The sequence below is a fragment of the Pteropus alecto genome, unplaced genomic scaffold (assembly GCF_000325575.1).
Source record: "Pteropus alecto unplaced genomic scaffold, ASM32557v1 scaffold78, whole genome shotgun sequence".
In the NCBI taxonomy this organism is placed as follows: domain Eukaryota; kingdom Metazoa; phylum Chordata; class Mammalia; order Chiroptera; family Pteropodidae; genus Pteropus; species Pteropus alecto.
This window is the reverse complement of record NW_006443124.1, coordinates 167,813-179,852: the sequence shown is the minus strand read 5'-3', so window position 1 is coordinate 179,852 and position 12,040 is coordinate 167,813. Positions and strand designations below refer to the sequence as shown.

Genomic DNA, 12,040 nt, shown 5'->3' with positions numbered 1-12,040 from the left:
TATTTTGATTCCAGAAGGAATACACCAAAGATTCTGAGTGTCTGTGTGTTAGGTCTTGTGTTTAAACAATTTTCTTGAACCCTAATTCTCAGGTAACTACAATGTCGATGCCCATTTTGCTTTCCTTCGTGTGTGCAGGGAGCTAAACCCGCTCTTCAGGGTGTTTTATTCTTGGTGGGGTTGGGGCTCAGGGGCTTAGAGACTGTGAGCAGTCACCCAATTCGGCCTGCAGGACAGTCCCAACTGTACCTCCTCTCTGTGTACGATTTACAGTGACCCCTTTCACTCTCGAGTTTTTGGGTTTGGACAATGAATTAAGATGGGGCTTTTCTGTATTATGCTCCCATCCTGAACTCAGCTTGAGAGTCACTGCAGTTAATAAGAGAAGCATTGCTTTGGGAAGGAATGGATATTTGAATGGGATAGAAGCAAACAAACAAGATTGAGAGCTATTCTCTAAACGTTGTCCTGAGATCTTCTGGTGAAAATAATTCTTTTTTGCGGGGGGCGGTGGGGAGGGGGAGAAAATAATATTTGAGGTTATTTACTTTTTTCTTATTCAGATTCTGAAAAACTAAGTCTTTTAGGCATTGTTCGGCAAGCATATTTAATCACTTTTCAATAAATCAATTCCTGGTAACCCATCATCCTGAGCTCATTGCCTAGAGCTGCTCTTGTGAGAATCTGCAGAACCACAAATCAGTGCCTGCCTTTTGGAGGATCTTCTGTTGTGATCTGCCATGTCTCATATTTGAAACCCTCATGTGCCCTCTCCATCCACATTTATAATATTTCACCCCTGAAGGGCCATCCTATGCGCCTCTTACATGGAGATTTTTGCAGCTATGAAGGATGAGTGCCTATTTCTGATTTGCCTCCTATGCCCGTCCCTCTAAGTCACCTGTGTATACACCACATTGCTTATATTTCCATTCAGCGCCCCACTGAACAGCAGGCAGAAACTTTGTTTTATTCTTACTGACTCATAATGGTTCATATTCGTCAGGAAAGTTTCATATTGAAAGGAGCTAAATCCTTTCAGAGAATGGAGAATCTGTCCATGGTATGAATGAAATTGCTTGTACATCAGAATTTGACTTTAAACATGTTTTTAATTTAGAGCATACATGCTGCCATTCTCCTCACATGTCTCACTCACTAGTTCAGAGCCCAAGAAGTCATTAGATCTTGGATGGCTCAAAATCAATTGTCCTGATATGTGTTTTCATATTCTACCAATGTAAGTACCCCGTCCAATTCTATCATTTCCAAAGTATCTAAAATTCTTGTGTTTTTCTTAAACTGTCCAGTAAATAAATGCTGTAACCAGAGGAACAATACTGTCTGCCTGGTATATCTGAGAAAATGACAATTATGACATCCTCTATAATTTAAGCTTCTTAATATCATCCCACGGGGTACAGAGAAAGGCAAAAACACAGTCCAGGGGTGTGAGGAAGAACCAAGCCTGCTACCTTAACAGTTCCTCCCTTGCAGAGTCCCAAAATGTGCCTAAACATCAAGTAGGCAGCATCTTTAAATACACACACACACACACACACACTGTACTCTCTGTGACACTGGAGTTTCTGATCATGACAAACAGCAACAATTGAACACTTACTTCCTGCCAAATGCTGAGCTATCTTCCACCGTCCACCGTCATTATTTCGTTTGTTCTTTCTAACAACCTCATGAGAAGATTATCATCATCCCAACTTCACAGAGAGAATATGTCACCTTCTTAAAGTAACATAGCCGAATATCTGACCCCAGAGAACAGGCTCTTAACCACAAAGTCTCTAGGCTCACTTATTTTGTATCAAACCTTTTTAACCACCAACCCAGTGCTTTGAGCATGACCCATGCAGAGAAAGTGAGAAAGGAAAAACTGAGCCCACCTATGTACTATGATAGGGTGAGTTATGGAAATCATCTGTTGGTACCACTCAGGCAGTAGAACCTCCACTTGCAGCTAGATGAGTGCTGCTTTTACTTCATTAAAATGTCATCACATAAACAAACACAAAAACACTTTTGGCACAAAACAAACCCTGGCAATAAAGGCAGTGAGATTTATCTTTAGTAGCAGACTGGATGCTATCAAAGAGTAGATAGTGACATTTGGCAGGAGGAGAGTGGCCTGTGGGATGAGGAAGAAGAATCAGATGACATCCCCTCCAATTACAGCCACCTCTCATCAAGACCACAGCAACATGCAAATGGACATGTCCACACGCAAGACCCTCTGAGTGCACATGAGTTTCCCGCCAACAGCTAACACAACGAATTGTCTGCCTGAGCTTCTGGTGCTGCCCGCTTCCTCCTCCTTGCTGTAAGGGCAAGAGCCCTGATGAGCTTTGCAGGGCCTGCTCGCTATTGAACGGAAGTGTTAGACCCGCACTCCAATGCCATGAATGTTAGAGCTGAAGGAGATTCTAGAGATCATCTAGTCCACCCATTCTTTCTTTCTTTTTCTTTTTTCTTTTTTTTAATAAAAACAAACAGGTTCAAAACAAGAATGGGCCTGAAAGTCTACAATGTATTAGGGGCAGAGTTCAGGGCAGGACGCTGTCTCCCAGGCTAGAACTCTTTATACAACTTCCTTATAAATAAAACTTGATGTTTTCCCCCTGCTTTCCCTTGATGAGATATTGTGTTAGGGATCGATAAGGGACAACCTGAACTATCAGACAAAAACTGCTAATGATATTTCGGAAAAACAAGGAGGAGAAGAGGACTCTTAGCAAAGAAATAGAGTAAGTCCTCATTTAACATCGATGGTAGTTTCTTGAAAACCACAACTTTGAGCACGGCAACATATAATAAAACCAATTTTACTCTAGGCTAATGGATATAAACAAGAGTTAAATTCCTACAGCATATTTCCGGTCACAAAACATCACCACACTTCTAAATAATGACCCGATATATTTCTAATACAAAACATTGAAATAAATGTGAGCTATACATACATTTAAGAAAGATTAATAAAAATAAGTAAGAATGATTTCCTAACCCGTTTATTCCAGTTCAGGGGTGTGCTGGCTGGAGCCTGCCCCAGCAGCTCGGGGTGCAGGGTGGGACAGGGCACCCTTCCACCCTTCTGCCCCACGGCCACTCACACACACCCACGTTGACTGAGAGTGGGGCAACGCAGACACGCCAGTTCACCTCACGTGCACATCTTCGGGATGTGGGAGGAAACCCCTGCAGACATGGGGAGAGGTATAAAATCCACACCGACAGGGGACCCAGCTGGGAATCCATTTTTCTCATCAACATTATAACAAAACAACGTTGAATGAAACAACATTATTTGAGGACCTGCTGTGTCTGCATTCACATCTGCTTTGTAGCGACAGTGTTTGTCTCTTAGGAAAAAAAGATCCCATAAGAAACCCTTGGAAATTTGACATTTCAAATAACACTTGGCTGCTTCCCTCTCGATACGCACAGTTTATACCAACTTAAAAATGTTGCAGACAAAAATTGCTTCTTCGTCCCCAAAGTTAAAACTTTCTGAGGTTGAACTACAGATTTACAGAGACTCATCTTTGTATATCATGTTCTGGCTGCTGGAGGGTTCCTGATTGACCATACTGGTCTTCAAGACAGAATAATTGAGCTTTCACTGCCAGCAACCCAAATGCATAGAAAAATTTACAGACGAAGCTCCAGATGCTTTCAGCGGGAAGCATGATTGTGCCACTGGACTGAATGGACTTAACGCTCTCTGTGGTCCTTCTCTCCCACCAGGGCATGTGCACATCACAGACTTCAACATCGCTGCGATGCTGCCCAAGGAGAGGCGGATCACCACCATGGCTGGCACCAAGCCTTACATGGGTATGGGCTTTGGGAATGGCTGTCATGACTAAGAGCAAGGCTTTTGTTTTTCATTCCTGTAGATGCCATTGCTTAAGGGTCCACTCATCTGTAGGGACTTGCAGCAAAAAACGACAAGCCCCCCTCTGACTTTACCTGGGGAGCCTCTGATTTCATGGGTCTGAGGTGAGCCTCAGTTCTCCATTTAGCAAGCACCCCATCTGACCTTGACTCAAGGGGGAAACAGATTACATTTTGAAAACACTATTTGTTGAGTTATTTGGGACAGCTTCTACTCACTTCCTAACAAAGTACATTAAAACACATCGACTAATGGCCTATGTGTGCTTAGCACCAGGTGTGGGTGACTCTGTAGTGAACAAAACAGACAAGGTCTCCAGCCCATGGAGCTTACCCTCTAGTGAGATTAAAAAAAAAAAAAAAAAAGAGCCAAATAGAAAAGATGCAGTAATAAGTAGGATGGTAATTAGCAACACAGCATTATTATAACCATTATTGACATGATACTGCATTACATGCAGAGGACTATAAAGTTCACAAAGTACCTTCCAGTTATAATTTTAATGTTTATTTTATCACAACCATCCCATGAGTTCTCTTCTTTTTTAAAGATGAGGAACTGGGTTTTGCCTGAAAATTTAAAATTCACCCAGAGTGTAGTCAACTAGGTCTTATATTTCATTGTATTAACAAATTAATACAAATCCTACGTTCTGTTGTTAGAGGCAGCCATCTCTGTGCAGACATCATTCTGGCATAAATAGCCCTAGCCTCATGCACCCCCAGAAGTAAAAAGGGAGATCTGTTGCCCTTTGTGGGCATACACTATTCAGGAAGAGGGACTTCTTCCTTCCCTCTTCCTGCTACTCCTAAGATAGGTGAGTCAAATCTCAAGAGAAATATCTGTAAAGCCTGCACGTGAGTGGGAAATGAGATGCCTGGTGTCATTTCTGCTTGATGTCTGCTTAGGCACTGGTCCCTGAGTTAACAGAGCTGAGCTGGCCATTGTGTGTTAATGAGTTTGGAGTCAAGTCTTGCCGGGAACTACTCCAATAGGAGACAGAGATAGGCGGTGGTATGTGGGCGAGCGGGTGGGAGGAGGATTAGCCAGAGGATGTGGTCCAGCGCCAGTGCTCAGGGGATACAGCCTGGTAGAGAAGGAGTCTCCTGTCACCATGGCTTATTGGAGACACCACTAGTCCCAACAGGGCCCAACTATGTGACAATCTCTCCAGAAGTGACACCGAAACACGGAGTGGTGTGAATGCTGTTTTAGTAATTCTGCTGAGCAGTCCGGGTTGAGAACCTCTGCAGCCGACCATGAGCCCTGTCAGCTCTTAGAAGCAACTAAGACGGATCGCCCCGTGGCAAGGCGGGCGGGGGGCAGGCGGGGCATTTGCATTAGGATCCCTGTGCCTCCACTACTCCTCTCTCCGTGTTCTAAAACGAGTGCTACTTTCTCGGAAAAGAGAGGAGGTGTGTGAGAACCAGACTGTCGTCCATCCCCACACCAATGCGGCGGAATCCAGGCTAGCGACGTTGAGGAGCTTTGAATCAGATATGATATTAGTTTTAAAGTTCACAGAACTGAATTTTAGAGTATCTAAACTAAATGTTTTAATAAGCGAAAGGCTGTAAAATTTATTAGGCAACAGAATGAGCTATCATCAAGTGAGCCCATAGTCAGCAAACAAGGACGGCTAGACACTTACTGCACAGTTGTCAGCGGAGGAGAGAATTAAAATGACATGCTTCCACTCGACTTCGTTATGATGCTTAAAGCAGAAGATGTTGCTGGTTAAACTGGTGGGATTAAGTTGGGAGTGGAATGAATTGCACTGGCTAGATATGGTTAGAGTCATTCACAGGCAAAATATCTAAACTTGAAATCAAGGGCAAGGGCAATATCATTTTCTTTTACTATTTCATTCTCTTCCCCGTGTAACTGAGGAGAGAAAAGAACCCCTACATGTGGGGCCACCTCACCTTCCAAGAGAAAGAAATCCTCCATGGCAAAAATGAGACTCAAACAACTGCGAATTTCCTAGCTTCCAGTTATTGGCCGGGGGAAACAAATCTTTGTCACTACTAAAATAATGGACGCGTATAATTCAGTCTATTTTCTGCCTAAGACCTACAGTCCTCAAATGATGAAAAGGACTATCCGCGCCTGCTGGTCTGATGAGCTAATTCCGCAGGTTTCCTGGGTTTCCATATTAAGGGCTATTTTCTGAAAGCCAAATCGGAAAATGTGCATCTGGGTTTTCTGGGCCTGGTTTCCATGGTGAGAGGAGTAAAGGGAGGCCACCTTTCTTTTCTCTCCCCAGTAATTTTAAATACAATATCCGTATAATTTAATTCACCTCTAAATTGGTATTTCTAGTCTTTTCACAATATCCAGAGCTTGAAAATTGGAATCTGGTCAAGTTTCTCTGTGCCTCTCCATCTTCACCCTTATAATTAACAATTACTAACACTTATTGAAAGCCTTTTGTGGACCAGACAATGTGTTAAATGTTTTACATTCATTTACTCATTTATTTGTTTCTCGACAACCCTGTAAAGCAGACTATAATTATCAGCATTTAACAATGAGGAGAATAAGAAGCTAAGTAATTTGCCTAAGATTACATGACTAGTAATTGAAAAAGCCAAGATTTAAATCAAGCTCTGACTTTAGAAAATCAAGCTTTTCCCTGAAAGAGAGATAGAGAATTTTTTTTAAATGTCATTTGTGGTTCTTAAATGATTATAAGCCAACTTAGGTAGGCCAAACCATTAGCAGTGTTTCTTGTTTCATTAAAAATTGAATATGTCTGTCATTGTTTATCTCTTTATCCAGAAGTCACCCCTGGCTTTGATTTTTGGCTGGGAATCTTTCTAAGAGATACCATGCATAAAAGGCTGCTTTCTCTTTTTAAAACTTATGTTCCCAATAATTTGTCAAAATCTACCTAACAGACATCCGCCAGCACTCATTTCATAGCTTTCCTGTGAGATACTAATTAGCAATTAACCAGAAAGAAAAAAAAAATCTAGAAAGAACACTAGGATGCAATACTGAGTGAAGTTTATAGGGATATACGACATCTATTAAAATGAGATGCTGAGCATATTATGAAGGAGTTTCTTGGCTCTGGAAATGCGACAAGTAGTCTGTCAGTTCTTACCCTCCTTCCATTCACAATCTACTTTCGTGCTCCCTCCCATCACTCCAACCCTTCTTTCTCCATACTCTGAGGTTTTTGTGAATGAACAGAAGCTAGATCACTTAGAGATTAACCAATGAAAACATTCTTCTCCAAATTAAAAAACAAATTCACTATAGAAAATGTGTAACATGCAGAAAGCAAAGGAAATATTCGATTAATCCCTCTACTTATAGGTATTTACGATTTCCTTGCAGAACATTTTATCTACACATGCAAACGCATAACATTTTTTTAAAAGTTGGGTCATACTGAATTTTTGTACCTTAAATTTATTTTTTAATGTAATCACAACAATAATGGGTATTGTATAGTGAGTATTTATTATATCCCAAGCACTTTGTTTTAAAATTTATTGTATTATTAAATTCTCAAAATAATTCTATGAAATAGGTTTTTAGTATTATCTGGATTTCATAGTTTTAAAAAATCAAGACTAGAGAGAAAGTGACATAATCATAATCATACAGCAAGTGACTGGTAGAGCACAAAGTTAAACCCAAGTCTAAAAACATATCTTGCCTAGAACACAGAGGGTGATGAAGATGTAATGGCTGACGATTACTGAGCTCATTCTATGTGCCAAAGGCTGTTATAAGTACATGTATTACGTCTTTTAAACTAAATACAATTCTATGGGGCAAGTACTATTGTTATTCCCACTGGAGATGTATAGACTGAGAAATTAAGCTCTGCCCAAGAGGAAGCTGTGGATACAGGCTTCAGGGTCTGATGTCAGAGCCCTAACTCTTAACACTCTGCTGAGCTACCTGTGTCCAATCCACAAACGTGCTTCAGCCAAAATTGAAACTGGCTTCTCCGACTCCAGACCCTGGGTCTTGACAACTAAAAGCACTTATTTTTTTCATGCCCATATGTATAACTATAGTTTTTAATTGTCACATGCTACAGAACAGAGGGCTGCATGAAAATTTATCTAACCCATTCTTATGGTTGAACATTAGGTTGTTTCTCATTTTGAAATATACATTTGTGATAAAAATCCTGGTAGCAGAAATATGTCCTGCAACTTAATTATTTCCTTGTGATAAATTCCCAAATAATTCCTTGTCAAAGGGTATATAAATACATTTCCCTTCTGAAGGCTCACACTGATTTCTACTCATTTGCTCTGGAAGCATCTGAGGCTATGCACTTCCTTGCATCCTCACCAGGACTGTATTATCATTACCTTAATCTTCGTGAAAAGGTAAGTGAAAATGGTATCTCATATGATATTAAAATTACATTTCTTTGACTTCTTTGTAAATTCTTGTTCGTGTTCTTTGCCCATTTTCTATTAGGGTGCTAATACTTTCATCCTATTCTGTTGTTTCTCAATGATTATGTAAAACATTCTTCTACTTCCAGTCAAGATGGCAGAGTAGGTAAACATTGTGCTCACCTCCTCCCATGACTGCATCAGTATTATAAATTATAGAATCACCACCCTTGAGAACCACCTGAAGTCTAGGTGGACAGAAGTCCCATAAGTAAAAATATAAAGAAGAAGTCACATGGAGGCTGGCAGGAGGGATGGATATGCGAACGGGGCTGTCTGCACATGTGGCAGTTAAGAAGCAGGAGGGGTGTTTCGGCTGCAGAGGTCCCCGCTAAAGAGCCAGGGGTCCCAGCCCCACGCTCAGTTCACCAACCCAAGGCACTAGTGCCTGGAAAAGGAGTCCCCACAACAGCTGGCTGTGAGAAACAGCAGGGAGTCAGTCTGGGTGAGATGGCCACCAGCCAGAAACCCAGGTGTCATCTTAAAGGGCCCGTGCAGACTCGCTCCCTTGCAAATGCTCACCCTAAGCAAAGGGAGGGAAGCTCAAAAGGCACCAGGGCCATATAGGGAAGAACTGAATTGTTTGGCTTCAGGGCAAGGGCTGGAGGGAAGGCTTTCTTCGTCATTTTGTTCCTTTGTTGAGCCCTCCCCGCACAGAGTCCAGGAGGCGCAGGCAGGCACCATGTCGGAGTCTCCATTAACCCAGTTAACACAGCTCTGGCCCCAGCCGGGTGATTCTCTGAGACCTGCTCCACCGAATTCATACTCCTGGCCAGAACCTCTTTCAGTAGCTAACCCACTCAAGGGGGCCAGCCTTAGCCTGTGCTGCAGACTTTCTCAAAATTTCTCAAAGGTCCAAAAACCCCAAACAAGCAGCAGCTGACCTTGGCATGCCCTGTACCTCTTACCAATGACCCCAGGCCTGGCACTAGTGGTAGCTGGCTACGGTTGACAGCAAAACCAATCTGAGGTGCCTCCAAGCCCAGCACAGACAGCTACCAATTGAAAATCATTTTATACCTCCTACCAGGTAGCCCCAGGCTGGATACAGGCAGTGGCTGACCTTGGCCTGCATTGGAGCCCTTCCCAAGAGGCCCCAGAACCAACATACCAGCTGGCTGGCTTCAGACCACACCAGAGCATCACCTAACTATCTCTACAAATGACATACCCAAAAGGCAGACTGGACAGGCGCCAGAGCCCCACTGAAACGAATCCTGCAACATGGGATCAGCCCCTGCACAATAGCTTGTCCACTGAAGTCACAGCCAGGCCTCACAGCCAGCTAGCCTAAGGGGTCAATCTCACCCACTGAGGTGCCAACAGCAACTAAAGCTCAACTACAATAGAAGAGCACACATGACCCACATCCCGAGAGCAGCTGGCTCAGGTGAACAGGCAGACTGCACCACTGGGCTCCACAGGACACCTACTACATAAGGCCACTCTACTAAGACTGGGAGATGCAGCAGATCTATCTAACACATAGAAACAAACACAGGAGGCAGCCGAAATGAGGAGACAAACATGTCCCAAATGAAATAGGACAAAACTCCAGAGAAAGAACTAACCAAAATGGAGGCAAGCAATCTACCAGATGCAGAGTTCAAAACACTGTTTATAAGGGTGCTCAGTGAACTTAGGGGAAGAACAGATGATCTCAGTGAAAACTCCAACAGAGATAATAGGAAACATTAAAAAGGAGATAGAAAATAAAACAATCAGAAATTAATATAATAATGGAAATGAAGACTACATTAGCAATGTAGGAATGAACAGCAGATTAGAGGAACCAGAGGACTGAATTGGCAGTTTGGAAAACATCTAACTGGAACAGCAAAGAGAAAAAAGAATTTTAAAAAATGAGGACAATTTAAGGGACCTCTGGGACAACATCAAGCAAAACAGCATTCACATTATAGGGGAACCTAAAGAAGAAGAAGAGAGAGAGCAAGGTATTGAAAACCAATTTGAAGAAATAATGCCTGAAAACTTCTATAACCTAGCAAAGGAAATAGACATACAAGCCCGGGAAGCACAGAGAGTCTCAAACAAGACGAACCCAAAGAGATCTTGACCAAGATACATCATAATTAACATGCCAAAGATTAAAGACAAAATCTTAAAAGCAGCAAGAGAAAAGCAGTTAGTTAACTACAAGGGAGTTTTCATAAGACTATCAGCTGATTTCTCAATAGAAACTTTACAGGCCAAAGGGATTGGCATGAAATATTAAACATGATGAAAAACAAGGATGAACAACCAAGATTACCCACCAAGTCTATTGTTTAGAATTAAAGGAGAGATGAAGAGTTTCCCAGATGAGAAAAAGGTGAAGGAGTTCATTACCACCAAACCAATAATACAAGAAATGTTAAAGGAACTTAAGAAAAAAAAGATAAAAAATATGAATAAGTAAATTTCACAAAGAAAAAAATATTCTTACTGACAAAGGCAAACATGTAATAAAAGCAGTGAGTAAACCAACACTAAAGCTAGCACAAGGGTTAAAAGCCGCAAGTAGGATGATCGTGTGTAATTACAACAGGAAATTAAAAAATATAAACACACAAGAAGTAAAAAATAACGACAAAAACATAAACATGGAGGGGTGAGTAAAAATGGTAGTAATTATAGAATATGTTTGAACTTAAGTGTCTCAATTTAAAATAGACTGCTATAATCATACCTTGGTATATACAAAGCACATGGTAAGTACAAATCAAAAATATACAAGACATACACAAGGACTAAAGAGAAAGAAATCCAAACACAACACGACAGCAAGTCAACAACATACAAGAGAGCAAGACAATAAGGAATGGAGTACTACAGAAACAATCAGAAAACAACAAAATGGCGAGAACATTATGCCTTTCAATAACTCTTTTAAATGTAAATGGATTCAATGCTCCAATCAAAAAATGAATGGATTAAGAAGTGGTACATATATGCAATGGCATATTAGCCATAAAAAAGAATGAAGTCTTACCATTTACAACAACATGGATGGACGTAGAGGGTATTATGCTAAGTGAAATAAGTCAGATGAAGACAGACAAATGCCACACAATTTTACTCACATGTGGAATCTAAAAAACAAAACAAAACAAATGAATAAGCAAGACAGTCATAAACTCATAGATGCAGAGAACAGACTGATAGTTGCCAGATGGGAGGGGGTTTGGACACTGGGTGAAAAGAGTGAAGAGATTGAGATTAAGAAGTACAAATTGGCAGTTACAAAATAGTTATGGGGATGTAAAGTACAGCTTAGAGAATATAGTTAATATTGTAATAACTATGTATGATGCAGGTGGGTACAAGACTTATTGGGGAAATCATTCCGTAAGTTATAAAAATGTCTAACCACTATGCTGTACACCTAGACTAATACAATATTGAATGTCAACTGTAATTAATTTTTTTAAAAGAATTCTTGCCCTTTACATATTGAGAATATTAAATTCTAGTGTATCATATGTATTACAAATATGATTTCCTACTTTTTAGTTGCTGTTGTTCTTATGGCATTTTTAGCATAAATGTCTATTTTCTAACATCATTGAGTCATTAGTTTTTTTACTTTATAGTTTCTATCTTTGATACTGTTCTTAGCAAGACCTTCCTACCTCCAGATTTTAGAAATAGTTACCTTTTACTTTTATTATTGTTATAGTTTCATTTTTTACTTAACCTA

General features: G+C 40.8%; 1 protein-coding gene across 5 annotated transcripts in view; it reads left to right on the top strand.

Annotated features, from left to right (window-relative positions):
* STK32A (serine/threonine kinase 32A) overlaps positions 1-12,040 on the top strand; it is a 94,384-nt gene that overhangs the window by 63,843 nt on the left and 18,501 nt on the right. For 4 of the 5 annotated variants that reach the window (XM_025040740.1, XM_015598195.2, XM_006922954.3 and 1 more), the window contains one exon: positions 3,760-3,849. The exons of the other annotated variant lie outside the window; for it this stretch is intronic. In XM_025040740.1, the coding sequence (XP_024896508.1) occupies positions 3,760-3,849 (90 nt within the window). The remainder of the gene's footprint in view (positions 1-3,759; positions 3,850-12,040) is intronic. 5 annotated transcript variants of the gene reach the window in all.